General features: G+C 39.1%; 2 protein-coding genes across 8 annotated transcripts in view; one reads left to right on the top strand and one right to left on the bottom strand.

Annotated features, from left to right (window-relative positions):
- The first annotated feature begins 512 nt into the window (after positions 1-512).
- MYNN (myoneurin) lies at positions 513-17,035 on the top strand. 3 transcript variants are annotated; one of them, XM_008266465.4, is made up of 8 exons: positions 516-1,245; positions 2,047-2,343; positions 6,483-7,276; positions 7,969-8,128; positions 11,195-11,373; positions 12,218-12,301; positions 13,356-13,442; positions 15,456-17,035. In XM_008266465.4, exons 2-8 carry the CDS (start codon positions 2,078-2,080, stop codon positions 15,716-15,718), a joined length of 1,833 nt encoding a protein of 610 aa, XP_008264687.2. In that variant the 5' UTR covers positions 516-1,245; positions 2,047-2,077; the 3' UTR covers positions 15,719-17,035. The 3 variants fall into 3 exon arrangements, with proteins under 3 accessions (XP_002716433.2, XP_069928639.1, XP_008264687.2); XM_002716387.5 differs by lacking the exon at positions 12,218-12,301 and having other exon boundaries at positions 513-1,245; XM_070072538.1 differs by lacking the exon at positions 2,047-2,343 and having other exon boundaries at positions 514-1,245.
- The window catches only part of LRRC34 (leucine rich repeat containing 34), a 28,004-nt gene continuing 19,557 nt past the window's right edge, over positions 12,464-20,910 (bottom strand). For all 5 annotated transcript variants that reach the window (XM_051818780.2, XM_051818779.2, XM_051818775.2 and 2 more), the window contains one exon: positions 12,464-19,588. In XM_051818780.2, the coding sequence (XP_051674740.2) occupies positions 19,385-19,588 (204 nt within the window). In that variant the 3' untranslated portion in view covers positions 12,464-19,384. The remainder of the gene's footprint in view (positions 19,589-20,910) is intronic.

Here is a 20,910-nt window from a genome sequence, read left to right as displayed (position 1 = left end):
TTCCCCTAAACGCCAGGAGACCATGTTTTATTCTCTATCCTAGCTGTCCTGCTTGATAGCTAGGTCCACAAGTATTTCTGAATTAAAATTGTCGGAAAGGATTCTGACGACAAAGGGAGCTCTCAAAATTATACTCGGAAAGATAAAAACAATAAGGGTGCAACTCCAGTTTTTCCTTATGAACACAACGGATGTGCATTTTATTTTAAAATGTTTCTTACCAGGAAGAGAGGAATTTATAGAAAGCAAGGGGGTGGGGGTTGTCTCAAAAGAGACAAATTGAATCCCATTTTTTTTTTCAATAGTCTCTTTCGGCCACGACAAAAGACTTTTAGCCAATCATCCCTTGGTTTTCTGATATTTACGATGTCCACAGATACGAGGGGAAAATCCACCTTTGCAAGACTTGTTTCTGATACTTCCGCATATTACCGGCCCAAGCGGTGCCTTTTTCCTCACTGTTACAAAATCTGAATAAGATGTAAATAATTGCATTAAAATTTCTCCAGTTCCAGACGCCGGCAAACCTTTTCCGGTGTAAAACCCACCTCCCTCTAATGTTGCGCATGCCCGTGTGCCCCTCTGCTTTGGGTTTCGCGCATCTCGGACTTCTGACACCAGGTAAGGGTATCCTGGAAACTCATCTCTCGTTGGCTGATGCAAACAAAACCCAGGGGATCCAAAGACCTTCCGGGTACGTAGAGGGGATAGGGGTGATCCGTCTCCGATCAGACGAGCCCCCCGGACCTTCAGCCCGAGTACACAAAGCAGCTGTTCCCACTGGGGGGGCCCGAGGAAAGGGGGTGACGATGGGAGACGGCGAGCGACTACAAGCCCCAGCATGCAGTGCGCAGCTTGGCTGTGGGAGCGCGGCCCGGGGCGCGGCGCTCCCCGGCTTCCGTCCAGGAGCCCGGCCGAGCGCGAGGTGCCGACTGTTGGCCGGCCAGAACGCTCAGAACCAGAAAGACGAGCTGTGAGATAACCCTCAGCTGTCGGGTCCATGACGCCTGCTGTTTCGAGGCAGCCCTGGCATGCCGGGGAGTGGGGTCGCGGGGCCAGCCCGCTGGCCCCGGCTGGCGTCGGCCCTCTACCGCCCCAGAACCTCCTGCGCCGTTGCCGGACGACACACCCGGATGTGACGCAGACGTGGAGGAAGAAGGGAGAGGCGGAGCGTGGCGCGGTGACGTCCTCCCAAGATGGCGGAGAGAGAGTGAGGAAACTGTGTTCCCGCTTGGGTTGCTAGCGGTGAGTTCCGACTTCACCCCCAAGCCCACCATTCCCGCCCACCCCAAATGCAGGGCCATTGTGGGGGCGGCTCCTTGTGGTTCGAGCACGGGCCGGGGCGAAGGTGGGAAGGCTTGGGCGAAGCAGCCCCGGTGGTGGCCTTGGCCACAACCTCTGCCGTGGGAACTCGCGGGAGTGGGAGCTGGGCGGAGGACAGGGCAGGGCAGCCGAAGCCACCAAGGCTGTCGCTTTGGTTGTCACTCTCCGATGACGCTCGATGAGGAGCGAGAGGGAGGGGAGGGGGTGTGGCCGCCTCGGAGCCAGTGACAGAGCCTTTGACAACCCGTGGCCCGGCGCATTCGCCCAGTGGCCGCCTCGCGTTTCGGAGACACCGCGGCCGGCGAACGGGTTTGGGCGATTTGAGAGCAGATTTTTGAAACTCATGCCATGTTCGTCCCCGTGCTGTCCCAGGGAATCATTTCTAAGTGACTTAACATGCTTGTCTATTGAGGGTTCAGCTAGTGAAAAAGTGAAAATTTGCAGCCCTTGTCAGCTTCTGAAATTGTTTCATTCATCGCCACTTATTGTGTGTCCAAAAGATTGCATTAGTGTCTCAGATGATATAGAGACGGAAAGGCGCTGATAGTGGCCTCATTCTTACCGTGTATGTTTGAGAAGGATTTTCAGGGGGGATAAATGGAGAACTAACTTTATTCTGGTTCAGGGTATGGCCCCTGTCCTTTTTCACTCCTACCAATTGCTTGTGTGAATGTTTGAGTAAAACTTACGGTTGCTGATTCACTGTTTGTTTCTGTCTTTTAGATCAAGAGTAAAAGTCCATTCTGATACCAAAATGCAGTATTCGCACCACTGTGAGCACCTTTTAGAGAGACTGAACAAACAGCGGGAGGCAGGTTTCCTTTGTGACTGCACCATAGTGATTGGGGAATTCCAGTTTAAGGCTCATAGGAATGTGCTAGCGTCTTTTAGCGAGTATTTTGGTGCAATCTACAGAAGCACATCTGAAAACAATGTCTTTCTTGACCAGAGTCAGGTGAAGGCTGATGGATTTCAGAAACTCCTGGAGTTTATATACACAGGAACTTTAAATCTTGACAGGTAAAGTACACATTTTATTTCCAGTTATACTAGTCAGTAGTCTTTAGAGCTAAAGTGATTTGTATTTTTTTTTCAGTCTCTGAACTCAGTCTTCAGATATTTATGCACACTGAGCGTGTATGTGTGTGTGTCAAGATTTTATTTATTTGAAAGCCAGAGCTAGAGCGAGATCTTCATCCGCTGGTTCACTCCCCAAATGACCGAAATGGCTCCGTAGCCACAGGTCTCCCACCTGAGTGCAGGGTCCAAGGACTTGGGCCATCTTCCACTGCTTTCCCAGGTGCATTTAGCAGGGAGCTGGATCGGAAGCAGAGCAGCCAGATCTCAAACTGGTGTCCATATGGGATGCTGGTGCCACAGTCCTTGGTTCCACCCCTTATACCACAGTGCAGGCCCCTCCATGGTGTTTGTTTTAATGAAGATGTCAGTATCACTGATTTGAGATGAGCAGATATTTGATAAGTACAAAAATGGCGTTTTAAACAGTAAGATTCTGACACATCACTGAAATGAAGCCTGCGGTTTCAGTTATGTAAACTTGAGTATCAGACAAAATGAATTCTTAGTGAATGACAGTTGCCCTTTGCATTTTGGTCTTTATATTCTCCTGGTCTCCAGTCTCTCTCCCTTACGATCCTCTCCCTCTTAAACAGGGAGAAGTAAAGCATAGATGGAGAAAGAAGGAAGAGCCAACCTCTGTGCTCAGACCTTCAGTGCTCCCCTTGCCTGCCGGGTTACAGTGTTCAGGACTTAGTCCTAATCTAGTTCTGGAAGATACCTTCTTTGGAGCATAAATGGCAGCAACTCTTATCTGTTAACCTACTAGTGCCGATGCTTCTTTAAGATGCTTACTGCTGTCACTTTGTTAACAAAAAATAGATTCTGAGGATTCTGGTAGTACAATCACTTTGCGCCTCCCCTACATAATGAACTAGATAATTAGATTAGTAGCAATGCGTTTGCTGATTGTAGGAGATGAAAGCAACAAACACTGATCAAACTATCCCATCTGCTTTCCTCCATTTCTTAAAAAAAGTTTAACCAGGAGTAGACTTTGATAATCCTCTGACAAAAATCTGTAGGCTTTAGAATGTCAGCTAGTGCAAGATGCAGCCTCTCTGGGCCTCAGTTGCAAAAATGAGATGATAGCTGTGCAGAGGCCAACCTCCAATAACTATTAGTCTCCTTCCTTTATGTTCTCTACTCTCATCTCCCCTTAAAACTTCACATTTCTTGAAGAAATATTAGAAACAAAAAAAAGAAAGAAAACTCTTGAAATTCTGCCACCCTCTGAAAACTACAATTAATATTTGAAATACATTCATTCTTTCTCAGGTGATCTCTATAGGTAGACACATGCACATTTTAGCTTATCAGTGCTATCCTTTTGAAAAGGACACAGTTTTATTATAAACATTAAAGCAGCAGAACAGTAGGGCTGGTGTTGTGGTGCCATGGGTTAGGCTGACACCTTCAGTGCTAGCATTCCATATGGGTTCTGGTTTAAGACCCAGCTGTTACATTTCCAATCCAGCTCCCTGCTAATGTGCCTAGGAAAGTTTGGGCCTCTGCACCCATGTGGGAAAACTGGTGGCTGTTGCACTAATTTGGTGGGTGAATCAATTGATAGAAGATCTCTGTCTCCCCCTCGCAAATAAATAAGTAAATCATTAAAAATAAATAAAGGAGCAGGTGCCTCTAAGAATTTAAGATACTGATAGAAAATAGCTACAAAACCAGTGAATTTTGGTTGACTTTAAATGTAATGGTTTCCCTTTTTTAGTTAATTCTGTTGGGGCAGGAAGAGGGGAATCTTACATTGATTTGAAGACACTGCAGAGCACCATTCTTTGAGCCCTTGCAAAGATTCAGTGTGAAAAAGAGCCAGATCTCTGGTTAAGCCTTCTTTCCTGGCCCTGTCTTCCCTGGGGAGCTAATTGTTTGAGCCCAGCCAGAAATGTGAGAAAACTCATACCAAAATATACAACTTAGTGATTAAGAAATCAGGCAGAATAATAGATAATTAAGTGGGCTCACGGACCAGATTAGCTTGGTCAAATCTTGATTGCAATACTCTGATCTTGGACAAGTTACTTAACTTTTTGGACCTCTGATTTTTCATTTGTATATGAAATGGGGATTATTACAGATTCATGAGCATGTCCTGAGTGTTAACATGAACTAATTTTGTCAAGCATTTTAGCCACATACCTAGCAGTATGTAATTAAATGACCTTCAATGGCTGTTCAAATGACAAAAATAAGTTTGGAAGCATGATAACTTAATGCTGATAAATAAAAGCAGATCAGTTATTTAAGTAAACTATTGCTGATTGTTTCTCTTGACTGAAATTACAGGATGTCCATTAAATAGTTGGTATAAATTACTGTTTTAGTATTGAACAGTTAGTGTGCAGCTTAATGCTGGTTTGTACTGGTCTTAAAGGCTAGCGGACCTTAATACCCATTATGGAATACTAAGCACAATCACAATTTGAGACCAAAAAATCATTAAATATAGTAAGTGGTAAAGTAAAATTATGTTCTAGTAAGTCTCTCTCATTTTTACTGTACTCTTTAGATTGTGTAACAAAATCAATAAAAATACTTAATGTTTTTGAAGAGATCATTTTGTAAACAAGATAACATTTGGGGCATCTGTGCTATTTGCAAGGAGACATTATCTTGATTACAAAGATTCTTTGCTTTTTATTAAAAAATATAGCCAAAGATCATAAAAATAAAAAATAAATTTTTTTTAAAAGATTAATTTATTTATTTCAAAGTTAGAGTTACACAGAGAGACAAGAGGCAGAGAGAGAAGTCTTCCATTCACTGGTTCACTCCCCAGTTGGCCGCAAGGGCCAGAGGTGTGCTGATCCGAAGCCAGGAGCCAGGGGCTTCTTCCATATCTCCCAAGTGGGTGCAGGGTCTGCTTTCCCAGGCCATAGCAGAGAACTGGGTTGGAAGTGGAGCAGCCAAGACTTGAACTGGCACCCATATGGGATGCCAGCACTGCAGGCAGCGTCTTTACTTGCTACTCCATAGTGCTGGCCCCAATAATTTTTTTAAATCCAGCGGATTCAGATTATATACCAAAAGTTACTTGTAATATGTTTAGGAACTTGGGATTTATTTCCCCAAAGGATAAAATATTCTCAAAACAAGTGGCTAGGTTTCAAAATTAGCCTATAAATCTACTTAATCTAAGCTAACTAAAGAAAAAAAAAGTAATTGGTGTTAATACCAACTCAGCTAATTTTACAGCTAAGAAAATTGAAGTTTCTAGAAATGTTGATGTATCCTGATTAATTTAATTGAGCTGGTAATGTCCCAGCCAGTACTAGATTAATCAAATGAACTTTCGCTGCATTGCAAACTTCTGGAGGGCAGGGATTGTTATTTAATATCCCTTTTAGTATCACATATGGTAGATAATGTTGAACAAGATGACTTAAGCTTTCTGAATCATTCTGCTGTGACACACTCTCTAACTTGGGTTGAGTATCACCAAAAAGGTGGGAGAATTGCTCAAAGTTGCTTCACACATTCTAAAATCTGTTCCTCCAGTTATGCTCTGTGGACCAGCAGCATCAGCATCAGTAGCACCAGGGAGTACAGTGGAAATGTACAATCTCAGGCCCCATCATAGACCTGCTGAATCTAAATCTTAACAGGATGCCAGGTGATTCTTATGCACAATAAAGTTTGAAGAGCAGGGAGAGTAGTAGGAAGCAAATTTTATTAGGCTTCCTGTTGCCAACCCAGAAAAGTTGGTTGCTCTCTGAAGAGGCCTCATAATGAATGGGAGGAGGTGATGAGGAACCAACATCTATTTCTTGGTTTTAGGCTTTTCTAAAAAACAGCCAGAAAAATGTAACATTTTGGTTCTCTGTAGTGTTGCACTGGCAGGTATAAATAGCCATTATTTTTCAGCTTTTTAAGTTCTGTAACGTTGGAGACTTGCTTAAACAGTATTTTGAATGAATGAATTTTGTAAATTGGTTGTTCTTAGTTATGCCCTTTCCAGCGATCTGCTCCATTAACTCTTAAAGGCACTGAGCTGTATGTGCAGCTCTATTTCAAAAAGTTTTACTCTGATGAGAATATTGTCATTTAGCCGCATTGTTTCCTTACAGTTGGAATGTTAAAGAGATTCATCAGGCTGCTGACTATCTCAAAGTGGAAGAGGTGGTCACTAAATGTAAAATAAAGATGGAAGATTTTGCTTTTATTGCTAATCCCTCTTCTACAGAGATATCTAGTATTACTGGGAACATTGAATTGAACCAACAGACTTGTCTTCTTACTCTACGAGATTATAACAATCGAGAGAAATCAGAAGTCTCTACAGATTTAGTTCAGGCAAATCCTAAACAAGGGGCATTAGCAAAGAAGTCATCTCAAACTAAAAAGAAGAAGAAGACTTTCAACTCTCAGAAAACAGGGCCGAATAAAACCGTGCAATATCCCAGTGACATTTTAGAGAATGCATCTGTTGAATTATTCCTAGATGCAAATAAATTGTCTACATCTGTAGTAGAACAAGTTGCACAAAGAAATGATAATTCAGAACTTGAGTTGACATCAGTTGTGGAAAATACCTTTCCAGCACAAGATACTGTGCAGACTGTTACAGTGAAACGGAAACGTGGAAAGTCACAGCCAAACTGTGCCCTGAGAGAACATTCTCTGTCTAATATAGCCAGTGTCAAGAGTCCTTATGAGCTGGAGAACTCTAGGGAGGAGCTGGATGAGAGGTACTCCAAGGCCAAGCCAATGTGTAATACCTGTGGGAAGGTGTTTTCAGAAGCCAGCAGCTTGAGAAGGCACATGAGAATACATAAAGGAGTCAAACCTTACGTGTGCCACTTGTGTGGAAAGGCATTTACGCAGTGTAACCAGCTGAAAACACATGTAAGAACGCATACAGGTAAGACTGTTTTGTGGGGAGAGAAAATTGTTTCCTACTGTAATTATAATATTTTCTTATAGTACAATTATTGACTACAGAAATTTGGCATATTCTATTCATAAAAGTATTTTAGCAATGTTAGACTTAAAAATATATTTGTAGGTATAAATAAGTATTTTAATGGTGGTTTTATTGAAACTGGTATTTTAAGTCCTAACACATCAACTGCTACTACCACTCTCACTCAAAATAAGCATAAACTTAGTTCTAGTTTACTAAGATTTGACAGACAAAAAACTATTAAGACAGATAAAGAGAAAATACAATTAACAATTCAGGGCAGTTTTTAGATAGTGCTAACAACTCCTTGCATGCTTCCTAACTTTAGCATTTACTTTATTTTGCATGTCCTCTTTGTGGTGGTAAAGGATGAGCACCATTGGTACTCTTAGATATGTACCATTTAGGATGTAATACGTATTTTCTCATTGATCACCTTTCAGTATTATGAATCAAGAAACTAATTTAATTCTACCAGTATTTTCAGTAGTCTGAAAAAAAGATCCTATTTGCTTTTACTTTTAGCAATTAACATTTTCTGACTACCAAAGCTAGTATTGTTGATGAAACTTTTACAAGTTTATATAGCTTATGCACCTAAAACAGAATATTTCCTTCTAAATGTAAGTTTTATTTACTTGTTCCTTTAGGTGAGAAGCCATACAAATGTGAACTGTGTGATAAAGGATTTGCTCAGAAATGCCAGCTAGTCTTCCATAGTCGCATGCATCATGGTGAGGAAAAACCCTATAAATGTGATGTATGCAATTTACAATTTGCAACTTCTAGCAATCTCAAGATTCATGCAAGGTAAAAAATGAACTGTTTTCATCTTTGATTCTTGTTAATAATCACCATTGTTCTATGAATAGACTACTGTATTCAAAATCAGGACTGTACAGTTCTAATTGTGATTCTACTACACAGTATTCATAGCACATTCACAAGGAGAAGTCATGGTTGGAAAGGAATATAAGGAGGAAGCTACTAGGAATACAGTGATAGTGTGGTCCTCTGGTAATTAGTTTGTAGGCCATTATAAAGCTTTTCATCTTGAGACTGAGAATTATGTGATACAGTCCTGCTTGCATTTTCAGAGTATCACTCTGGCTGCTATATTAGGAATAGATCACAGGATTGCAGGAATGGAAGCAAGGAGACCAGTTAGGAATCTATTGATAATACCCAGGTGAGAGTGATGACAGTACAGGAAAGAGTGGTAGCAGTGGAGGATATAAGTGGCAGGCTCGGCCGGCGCCGCAGCTCACTTGACTAAACCCCGGGTTCTAGTCCCGGTTGGGGCGCCGGATTCTGTCCTGGTTGCTCCTCTTCTATTCCAGCTCTCTGCTGTGGCCCGGGAAGGCAGTGGAGGACGGCCCAAGTACTTGGCCCTGCACCCACATGGGAGACCAGGAAGAAGCACCTGGCTTTGGATCAGCGCAGCGCACTGGCCGTAGCAGCCATTTAGGCGGTGAACCAATGGAAAAAGGAAGACCTTTCTCTCTCTCTCTCTCTCTCTCTCTCTCTCTCTCACTGTCTAACTCTGCCTGTCCAAAAAAAAAAAAAAAAAAAAAAAAAAAGCAGGCTCTGAATATATTTTAAAGGTAGAACTAACACAAGGCCGGTGCCGCAGCTCAATAGGCTAATCCTCCACCTAGCAGTGCTGGCACACCGGGTTCTAGTCCCGGTCGGGGCGCCGGATTCTGTCCCGGTTGCCCCTCTTCCAGGCCAGCTCTCTGCTGTGGCCCAGGAGTGCAGTGGAGGATGGCCCAAGTGCTTGGGTCCTGCACCCGCATGGAAGACCAGGAGAAGCACCTGACTCCTGCCTTTGGATCAGCATGGTGCGCCAGCTGCAGCACGGCGGCCCTTGGAGGGTGAACCAACGGCAAAAAGGAAGACCTTACTCTGTCTCTCTCTCTCACTGTCCACTCTGTGTGTCAAAAAAAAAAAAAACTTAACACAATAAAAAAATACCAACTGCTTGGATATGGGGTCTGAAAGAAGAGTCAAAGATGATACTGAGGTTTTCGGCCTGAGTACCTGAAAAGATAAAGTTGACATTAAGTAAGATGGAGAAGGTTATAGAACAACAGTTTGAGAGAGAGTACGTGCTAAATTTGAGATGAATATTAAACTTCTGAGATGTGCAATAAGAGATTGGTTATCTGAGTCTGGAGTTGAGGGGTTTGGTTTGAAGATATAAATTTAGCAGTCACCAGCACATGGTAGTATTTAAAGCTATAACACAGCCGGCATGGTGGCATAGTAGGCTGAGTCTTCACCTGTGGTTCCAGCATCCCATATGGGCACCAGTTCGTGTCCTGGCTGCTCCACTTCCGATCCAGCTTCCTGCTATGGCCTGGAAAAGCAGTGGAATATGGCCCAAGTTCTTGGGCCCCTGCACTGGCATGGGACACCCAGAAGCTCCTGGCTTTGGATCGGCACAGCTCCAGCCATTGCGGCCATTTGGGGAGTGAACCAGCAGATGGAAGACCTTTAAATAATAATAATAATAATAAAGCTGTAACACTAAATAAGTCTCCAAGAAAATGAATAGAAATAGATAAAAAGACTGAGTCCTGAAGCCTTATAATCTTAAGATTTTTTGGGAGATGAGCAAGAACCAGCAGAGGTGACTAGCAAGGGGCAGCCAAAATAGGAGGAAATGTAGTTAAGTGGGCTGCCCTGGAATCCAAGTAAAGGAAATTGTTCCAGATGGGAGTGATTAGATCATTTGTGTAAAATTCTGATGGTGAAAGGAGGTGAAGGCTCGAATTGGTTTGGATTTAACAAAATGGGAGGTGAGTACTCTTTTGACAAAAGCATTTTTAGCAGAGACAAGTAGAGAAGCAATGGAAGTGGAACATTGAGAACGCAAATTTTTGGTAAAGCAGAGAAATGGAAGAGCAAGTGCTGTCAGGGATATTCTTTGTTATTTTCTTAAAAGATAGGAGCTATCAATGTTTGTAGGCTATGATTCAGTGGAGTGGGGAAAGATGATGTCGAGTGGGGAAAATTGTAGGAGTAATATTGAGTAATATCTGAAGTACTATACAAATCAAACTATTGGATTTAGATGAATTTTCATCCTCATGATCAAGTTAACCTGAGGGAAGGCAAACCATATAGGTGCAGATCCTTATAAGCAGAGTTGTGATGGTAGAAATTTTCTTTTGATGAAATTTTTCTCAGTGAAATAGGAGACAAGGATATTAGCAGGAAGTAATGATGGGTGAAGGTGTGCCAGTGGTTCGAGGAGACCTGACAAGTGAGAGTGAACTAATGAACTAATGAAAATAATTGCCTGAATATTAGTGGTCCATGACAAACACATAAAGTTTATGACAGATTTTTTTTTATTATTTGACAAGTAGAGTTATAGACAGTGAGAGAGACAGAGAAGAAAGGTCTTCCTTCCATTGGTTCACTCCCCAAATGGCCACCGCGGCTGGCGCTGCGCCAATCCGAAGCCAGGAGCCAGGTGCTTCCTCCTGGTCTTCCATGCAGGTGCAGGGGCCCAAGCACTTGGGCCATCCTCCACTGCCCTTCCGGGCCACAGCAGAGAGCTGCACTGGAAGAAGGGCAGCCGGGACTAGAACCCGGTGCCCATATGGGATGCTGACGCCGCAGGCAGAGGATTAACCAAGTGAGCCATGGCGCCGGCCCCGAGATTTTTTTTTTTTAATACATCTTAGAACCAGAACTGATGTTTTGGTAATAGTTATTTTTGGCAGTGTACATTGAGACAACTGTTAATCTTACAGTGTTGGCCTTTCAAGATGAGATGAAATAAAAATCTTTGTGAAGAATGTTTGCTATATAAATTAACCTCCAAATTTTTTTTACTCACCAGAGTATAACTTTATTTATTAATAGGAAGCATAGTGGAGAGAAGCCCTATGTCTGTGATAGGTGTGGACAGAGATTTGCTCAAGCCAGCACACTGACCTATCACGTCCGTAGGCATACTGGTGAAAAGCCTTACGTGTGTGACACCTGTGGGAAGGCATTTGCTGTCTCCAGTTCTCTTATCACTCATTCTCGAAAACACACAGGTAAGAGTTTGACAAAAAGAAACTGCTAAACATAAGGAATAAAGGAAAAAGGGGAATTGGGCCTTTACCGAGATTACAGACTTTATATTTAGATATCTGTGTTTGCACTTCTCAAAGACATATCCATGATTTTCACATATTTATAAATTAGATATAAAAGCTAACATTTTCTAGAAAAATACAGGGTGGGTAAAATTTTTGACCTTGTAATTGATACAGATTAAAATGAGTAGGAAAATTTTGATTATGTATGAACTTGAATTGAGATATGTTTTATGACTTTAGAAGACCTCAGCATCTTCAAGGTTCATTTCCTTTGGATGAAATTGTGGAATGATGTTAGGGATAGGGAGTGGGTTTGGATAGAACATTTATTTTACAAGTTCTTAGGAGGTTTCCTTCACAGACTTTCTGAGATCATATGCAAAGTATTAGTTTTGAAGCAAATTTGTATTGGTCAGAGATTTTCATTTTTTGTAGGTTACATTTTTTAATAGAATCATCTCTAAATACTCATTCTCCTTTAATAATATAATAGATAATAAGAAATGAAAAAGAGTAATGATTTACATGTCTTAATCATATAAAAACTTAACTCATTACTCAGTTCATCTCTACTAGAAATTATATTTGAAGTAATAAAATTTTAATATGCGAAAAGTATCAGGTTATATGAACAGTATAAGATAACTATTAATATTCATTTGAAATTGGGTCACTAAAATCTATAAAATATAATAGAAGTTTTATAAATCATATTTTAGAACAGCTTACTTTAGATTATTTGTAATTGCTAAATATTTTATTGGTATAGTACACCACTTCGCTTTTATTTTCCATCTAGGTGAAAAACCATACATATGTGGTATTTGTGGGAAAAGTTTTATTTCCTCAGGAGAGCTCAACAAACACTTTCGATCCCATACAGGTCTGTGTTTAGGGAGAACGTATTATTTTTTGTTCTCTCTTAATTTCTTTTTATGTAAACATTGACTTTTAAACCATTATGGACTTCATGGTGTCTAGTCATACTCTACCTATAACAATATTTAATGTATAAATATCAACTTTTTATTTACGTATTTTAGGGTTTTGTTTTTTTTTAGTTATTGGGAATGTTAAATTTGGTCAAGAATCATACAGTTTTCCCAGGAAATGCGCCAGATAATTAATAGTTTTTAAATGCTTCGAACTAAATTTCACAAATATTCCAACAAATGAAAAGGGATAGATAATACTAAGATCAGATTTTCTTATTAAACATTGTTTAGTATACAAGTTTTAGGAATAAATTTTAAGACATGTTCTAAGAAGTAGTTTGTAAGTAATATGAAGAAAATACTAATTATAAACAAATTTTAAAGGAAAATGTTACTTAAAGTATACTGCTCTGTTTCAAAATCCCTCCTCACAATTCTTACCTAGATTAATGAGTACCTAGTAGAGATTTAATAAGTTTGTTGGAAACTTCTATTTGTATTTTCGTGCTTCTTAAATGAACAGTTCCTTATTTTAAAACAGTTATATGATTGTAGCATACTGCCAATATTTTTTAAAGAATCTTCTAATTTCAAGGTACCTGAAAGCAGAAACTATAATTAGGCTTTTTGCTTCTTCCTCTGTATATTTGCCAGAATATGGCATAAATATTTCCATCAGATATTTATAGTGAATGCCATCCAGTGCAATTCACTAAGTATCTGATAGAAATAAAAGAATAAATTTGTTGTTGTTGTTGTTGTTGGAAACAATTTCTTTTAATGAAGAAACTGATTTTTCCTGAAATAGGGCTTCATTTTCTGTAAGAGTGCCTATGTGTATAGGATTTTTCATGTCATTTTATTGTAACCAAATGATTAAAATAATCATTTAAAACCAAATATAAAAAGTACAATAGTTTTTACCTTATATTCTGGAAAATATATTTTTGTCTTAACTAGCAGCTTTTAAAATATTAAGATTTTAAACTTTTTTTCCCCCAGGAGAAAGACCGTTTATCTGCGAATTATGTGGAAATTCTTATACAGATATCAAAAATTTAAAGAAGCATAAAACAAAAGTCCATTCTGGTAAATGTGATTTTTAAAATTTGTTGCTGTTATATTGGTGCTATTCATTAAAATGTTGAGATGTACATTTTAACAATTTTATATATATATATATACTTGAGTAAAGCAGAAATGTTCTCTGGATTTCTTTTTATATTGAGCTTCTAATAAAAAAAATTTCCTCCTTTAAAAACTTAAGAATAGTTTCAAGAATGAAGGAACATGTGAGCAAGCTGGATATCACTGCTTCCATTCTAGAGTCTGGATAACTCAGGATAAAAGGGTATCACAAACACTAGTCCTGAAATGTTTAAGAGAAAGTAGGAAAATAGGCAACCCAAAATTTTATAATACATAAAAATGAAAAGCCAGGCTATAAAATTTTAAGTCTGTTGCTTAAAATGAATCCTTGAAAAAGTTTCCCAGTGCTTACCATTTTATTTGTCATGATGATAAATAACAGTAGGCTTTTTCAGTGTATAAAGATGATATGATAGGCCAGCGCCACGGCTCACTTGGCTAATCCTCTACCTGCGGCGCCGGCACTCCGGGTTCTAATCCCGGTTGGGGCGCCGGGTTCTATCCCGGTTGCTTCTCTTCCAGTCCAGCTCTCTGCTGTGGCCCAGGAGGGCAGTGAAGGATGGCCCAAGTGCTTGGGCCCTGCACCTGCATGGGAGACCAGGAGGAAGTACCTGGCTCCTGGCTTCGGATTGGCACAGCGCGCTGGCCGTAGCAGCCATCTGGGAAGTGAACCAACAGAAGGAAGACCTTTCTCTCTGTCTCTCTCTTTCACTGTCTAACTCTGCCTGTGGGGGGGAAAAATATGATATGATATTACATCTCTTAGAGCAAACATGACATCAAAAGGATTAAGTTGGAAGCATCTGAAAACTGCAGTGAATTGTTCATTCAAGACCACTTATTAAATACTTATAAAGTACACAAATATGCAGAGAGCATGAAATTAAACAAGGCCTAGTTTTGGTCCTCAAAGAGCTTACTACCAGGTATAGAAACCAGACATCTAAATTAATAACTATAAGAGATAATCTAGGATATAATAAACACAAAAATGCTGAGGAAGATAGTAAGCTTTTCTGAGGTGAGTACTGGAAAGGACTTAATTTTGGGGAACTTAAAGAGTGGAGAAGAGTTCAAAGGATTCGGAGATAGGGAAAGGAGGGTTCCTTCTAGGTGGAGAACATTGTGAAGAGTCACTGGGACAAGAAAGCACGGGCTGTATTCTTGACTGGTTGAACTGAAGAGTAGAAGAATATGGAGAATTATAATTTTATGGAAGTAAATTCTGTTTTGTCTGTTTAATGAGGATAGTGAAACTGAATCCATGGCAGCACATAGCAGCATGTTAAGCTACTCGAAAATCTGAAGACAGAGTACATCTTTTCAGTTTAAATTGCCACCAGTGGGACTGACTTAATTGAAGAGAGTTTGAAATACTGCTTTTGTATACTAGAAACCCAATATTTGGTTATTTAAGAAATCTATGCATGTGTTCTAAGTAATGTATTAAAAGTTAATATAACTTAAAAAGTTATAAAATGTTCAGCTACTCAGAACAGTATGAACTCATTAAAACCTCCAGTGATGATATAGAGTATTTATTATGGCATATCAGTGTTCCATACTTTGAAGGAGTAACTTCTCTAACAGTAATTTACCTTCAAGGAATTTATAGTCTAGTTGAGGATTTTAGGATTCAGAGCATCATTGAGTAGAATATTAAATAGCAGTAAGAGAGATGCCAGAAGTTTATGAAACTTAACAAATGTGTGATAAAGTAAATAAGAAACAGCTCACCCTGGTCCAGAATTATTAACTGTTTATAATAGAGGTGGTGCTTGAACTTAGCCTTGAGAGCCAGAATGAGTTTTAGATGAAGAGGGATGAGCAAAAGAGAAACAGCTTAAGTAAAGGTATATAGGTTCAAATGTAATTCCTAGGAATGCTAAGTAGATTATCTCAGGAGTTTTGTATGTAAAGATAGCATACATTTTTTTCCCCTTTCCATTTCAGGTGCAGATAAAACTCTAGATTCCAATGTCGAGGATCATACTTTGAGTGAACAAGATTCCATACAAAAAAGTCCCTTGTCAGAAACTCTGGACGTAAAACCTTCTGATATGACTTTACCCTTGTCTCTTCCACTTGGCACTGAAGATCACCACATGCTTCTACCTGTCACAGATAACCAGTCTCCTACAGCAGATACATTGTTGAGGTCAACTGTGAATGGGTATTCAGAACCACAATTGATTTTTTTACAGCAGTTATACTGACTTTGTGAGGAATATGGAATTGCTAAGATGTCTTTGGCAGTAAATCAAACATCTCTGGTAAGGTGCATATATTCATATTAGATTTCCATTCATTCAAGTTGTCACCATTATTTTTCATTCACTGGAGTAAAAGCAAACCTGATTCTGCATCATAACTGCAATGCTTATTTTTGATTTTTGGCTTTTATGTCTTATACATTCAGCTTTTTACAGAATGAATTATACTAGGGTAGTACTATTTTGGGTGGATAAGTTTTAATTTTAATTGCCTTAATTCCTTTTTTATGTTGCATTTTAGAATTACCCTTCATTTACTGAAGGAGAATTTGTTGGTTTACATGATTTAGTTTGACTTGTGGGTTTTTTTATTTCCTTACCCAAAAAAATGTAGGCAAAATCCATAAGAGTAGAAGCCCAAGAGTGTTGCTGTTTGTGAACTCCATTGACCAATATATAAACTAAAAAAGTTCGTATTTCTGCCTATGAAATTTAGGTACTAAATAAGAATTGTGCTATTTCTCTATTAATATATTCCTTTAGAGGTAATTTTTCTAATGAAACAAATGTTTCTTAAAAGCTAGAAAACTGTAAATATATTTTCCTTCATTTAAAATTAGTATTCTGAAGAAAACCAACGGTCAGTACTTTTGGTTTGAGTTATTTGAGACTGTGCTTTCAAAATTTTAAATAGATACTTGATGTTTTTGTCAAAAGTTTCAGAATTTGATTGAACTTATGTTTTAATAGCTTCTAGATTACTGGAAGTGAAAATATGGTGAGTTTTGAAAATATTTTGATAAGCTCTTTTATGCCTATTATGCACTTTTTAAAATAAATATTCTAAAAAGTTTCTAGACATAAACTTTATGCATACTAGAAATCACCTGGCTTCTAAATTTGATACATTATATTCCATAAACAGTTAAGAAATTAACTTCAGTTATAAGTAAACATTTTGGGTTATCAGAAAGTCAGTTTATAAAACTTTTTTTCTATAAACTTTGGGCTTTTAAATTTTGTAAGTTAAACCACAACTTTCTGTTGTTGGTTGTCATAGTTTCACTGTGGTCCTTTTCCTTTGAAGTGAATGTAGAAATATTCGCTACCACTCTTCCCCATCCTATTTTCCACATACTAATTTATTTCACAGCCTGATCTTTGGACATTAAATTTTCAGTTCCACAAAGTCAGTCATACAGTGTTGATCAAACACCACGGTGACATTATTTCTTATTTCTGCCATGCATTAGTTGTGGCTTATTTGTTTCCTGGTTTTAAACTACACTTGTAATAAAGTTAATGTGTTTTTTATTGGTATTGGTTTCAATTGTAATTTTCTTGATTTGGGGTCCAAGTCATAGAAGCTAATTAGAGAGTATAATGAAAACACTTATTTCTTATGGAGCTCTTCACTATTGCACAACACACAAAGCATTTTCAGTTTAAATTGCCACCAGAGGGACTGACTTAATTGAAGAGAGTTTGAAATACTGCTTTTGTATACTAGAAACCCAATATTTGGTTATTTAAGAAATCTATGCATGTGTTCTGAGTAATGTATTAAAAGTTAATATAACTTAAAAAGTTATAAAATGTTCAGCTAATCTACTCTGGCTTAAATTTGATAGGAATTCATTGGAATGTGACAATTAAAGAAAATTTAAAAATTAAAAATTAAAATTAGAAGGCATGGCCTCTTTAAGAAGCTACTAAAATGAAAAAGTTGTGTTTAATTTGTATCTTCATTAATCCAAGCAGCTAATGAACAAAAGAAAGATGTCATAATTCTATAAGGGCAATAGTTGGCAAGGTTCCTCTAATAAAATAATTTGCATTTTGTCTTTGCATAGATTAACCTTCAAATTTGTTCTTTTTAGTATTATTTGATAGTACTAGAGTGGCTAAGGTTGATTGATAGTGCTTTTTATCATCACATTGGCTTGGCTAAGTAACTATTTTAAATTGACATGGCTTGAGTCATGATCAGTATCATCTGCTCTTCCAGAATGACAATGTAAAGGGAGCTTGCAAACCAAGTATCCCTTATCATCTCATACTGCTATGTGCTGTTATCATAATATGCATTTACTTAGGTTGTATGTATCCAGTGTCACTCTGACAATCATAATCATTTTGGTCAAGTCCATCTTTAGATATATTTGTTATAATCAATGTTTTGGGAAAGGTCTATTCTTAAATTATTTAACTATTATAAAGTTTTTTGAACATCTTTAAAATGCTGGATTTCTTTCTGAAAAACAAAATATTTTCTAAATGAATATAATTTTGTATTTGTATTAGATTATTCCTAATGTATTGCTAGATTTTAGACTTTTTTTAAAGGAAATTCTAGGTTATATATAAATTATTTTTGATATTTTTTAATGGTACTTGTTTTATGTTTAATTTCACAGGATGATTTTGATAGACAAATTTTGGAAAATTTTTTTCGCCAAATTTCTGTCAGTCCATTGCCACAGTTGTTTATCATTTCTGTATGTTTTAGCCTACAGAAAATATGCAAATGAGTATGTAAAATAGACAACGTACTAATTTCTAAAAATCTCCTGAACTAATAGTTACAACACTTGATGCATACCAGAAACATGGTTAGGAAATAACAATATTCAGGCCACTCTACCTGAGACCTGCTGCAGCAGTCTACTGGGCACATACGGTAACACTTCTTGGCGTTCCGCCTTTTGGAAAGCAGATAAAATGAATGAAATTCTTCAATGTACCTTCCCATTTTTTAATGGAGATTTGAGTCCCTTGAACTTGGCTAGAAATATCACCCAAAAAGAAACTGTATTTAAATGTGTACTTTTTTTTTTTTTTTTTTTGACAGGCAGAGTGGACAGTGAGAGAGAGAGAGACAGAGAGAAAGGTCTTCCTTTGCCGTTGGTTCACCCTCCAATGGCCGCTGAGGCCGGCGCACCGCACTGATCCGATGGCAGGAGCCGGGTGCTTATCCTGGTCTCCCATGGGGTGCAGGGCCTAAGTACTTGGGCCATCCTCCACTGCACTCCCGGGCCACAGCAGAGAGCTGGCCTGGAAGAGGGGCAACCGGGACAGGATCCGGTGCCCCTACCGGGACTAGAACCCGGTGTGCCGGCGCCGCAAGGCGGAGGATTAGCCTAGTGAGCCGCGGCGCCGGCCTAAATGTGTACTCTTTAAATTCTACATTTTCACTCATTATTTATCAACCACATTGAGATCTAGAAGTACTTGGGTCCCTACCACCCATATGAGAGACCCAGTCTGAATTTCAGGCTCCTGGCTTTGGCCTGGCCCAGCCCTGACTATTGCAGACATTTGGAAGATCTCTGTCCCTTTGTGTCACTTTGCCTTTCAAAAAACAAAACAAATTTTCAAAAAAGATAACTGTAATTACCTTTACTTAAATGCTATTTCACTACTTGGTTGTATTTTCCATTGTAAAAGGAATTAAATGGGTTCCTAGGCTTATTTCTTCAAAGTTAAAATTTCAGGCTATCATATTTCTTGTAGAAAATTACAGGTTTTTTCACAATGCAGTTTAATAAAGTCATACCTTTATACATTTGTCAAAAGTAACTTTTCTAATTTATGAAAAAAAATACATGTAATGGGCCATATTCCAAAAGCAATTAGAGAAATGTAGAAAACTATTTCAGAGCTCTTTTTTCATAGATGTTGACCTACTGGAACAAGAGCAAAACCTGCATTAGACGAATGGCCATAAGCTTCTCCGTAAGTTGGTGTCCAATAATAGTGTTTTTTAAGGCCATTGGAGAGTTCTGCAAGATACACACGTCCATCTACCACAAACGGCTCCACATCTGTATTGTCTGGTTTTAGATAGCTCATTTTAATTAAATCTGAATATGCCTAAGGTTTTTAAGAAAAGAAAATCTGTGATTAATATGTATTAAATTGTAAACATTTACATAATGCAAATTTTGATTTTCAAATTAGCTATGTTAATTTGTAGACAATATTCTAGGGCTGGTGTTGTAGCAGAGTAGGTAAAGCCCCCGCCTGTGATGCTAGCATCCCACAAGGGCTCAGGGTCAAGGCCCAGCTGCTCCACTTTGGAAGAAATTCCAGGACCTTGGCCTGTCCCAGCCCCAGCCATTGCGGCCATCCAGGGAGTGAAGGGGAGTGAACTAGCGGATGGAAGATCTCCCTCTGTCTCTCCCTCTATGTAACTGCCTTCCAAATAAATAAAAATAAGTCTTTAAAAAATATTTTGAATAACATGAATTTTAATATTTTGCAGGTATTAGATTTTTGTTCATTTAATTAACACAATGAAACTTGGTTATAAAACCTACTTCTAAGTTTTAATGGATGAAACATTTTTGTCATTTTGTAACTCCTACAGTTAATTATACTGTCAGCTCTGTGTAACAAAGCTCCCTTCGTCAAAATTTTCAGATCCTACAGGTATTCTTTGTTTTTTTTGTTTGTTTGTTTTTGTTTGTTTTTTTGACAGGCAGAGTGGACAGTGAGAGAGAGAGACAGAGAGAAAGGTCTTCCTTTTTGCCGTTGGTTCACCCTCCAATGGCCACTGCAGCCAGCGCGCTGCGGCGGGCACACCGCGCTGATCCGATGGCAGGAGCCAGGTACTTCTCCTGGTCTCCCATGGGGTGCAGGGCCCAAGCACTTGGGCCATCCTCCACTGCACTCCTGGGCCACAGCAGAGAGCTGGCCTGGAAGAGAGGCAACCAGGACAGAATCCGGCGCCCCGACTGGGACTAGAACCTGGTGTGCCGGCGCTGCAAGGCGGAGGATTAGCCTAGTGAGCTACGGGGCCGGCCCCTACAGGTATTCTTTAAATGGCAAAAGAGATTGTTTTATTTGCTTTCAAAAACCTGTTAGTTAGGGACCTATCCCTTAGAAAGTAAAAGAAATTTGGATTTGGGTATACAACTGTAATGGAGTTCATGAACACACCACCCCCACCCTTCTGAAGCCAATTGACATTTAAAGATGTATTTATCTATTTGAAAGTTAGAGCTACATGGAGAGAGAGAGACACCAAGCTTCCATCTGCTGGTTCATTCCCGAGATGGCCACAATGGCTGGCGTTGGGCCACGGCCACACCAAAGCTGAGAGCCTGGAGCTTTTTCCAGGTCTCCCACATGGATGCAGGGGACCAGGCACTTGGGCCATCTTCTGCTGCTCTCCCAGTCACATTAGCTGGAGC

The sequence above is a fragment of the Oryctolagus cuniculus genome, chromosome 4 (genome assembly GCF_964237555.1).
Source record: "Oryctolagus cuniculus chromosome 4, mOryCun1.1, whole genome shotgun sequence".
Classification (NCBI taxonomy): domain Eukaryota; kingdom Metazoa; phylum Chordata; class Mammalia; order Lagomorpha; family Leporidae; genus Oryctolagus; species Oryctolagus cuniculus.
Note: the sequence above shows the minus strand (reverse complement) of the source record. Positions and strands in the feature narration are given on the sequence as shown.

Coding starts and splice junctions, on each gene's coding strand:
- MYNN (XM_008266465.4), top strand. CDS start 2,078: ATGCAGTATTCGCACCACTGTGAGCACCTTTTAGAGAGACTGAACAAA. Junction 2,344..6,482: donor GGAACTTTAAATCTTGACAG/GTAAAGTACACA, acceptor GTTTCCTTACAG/TTGGAATGTTAAAGAGATTC. Junction 13,443..15,455: donor TAAAACAAAAGTCCATTCTG/GTAAATGTGATT, acceptor TTTCCATTTCAG/GTGCAGATAAAACTCTAGAT.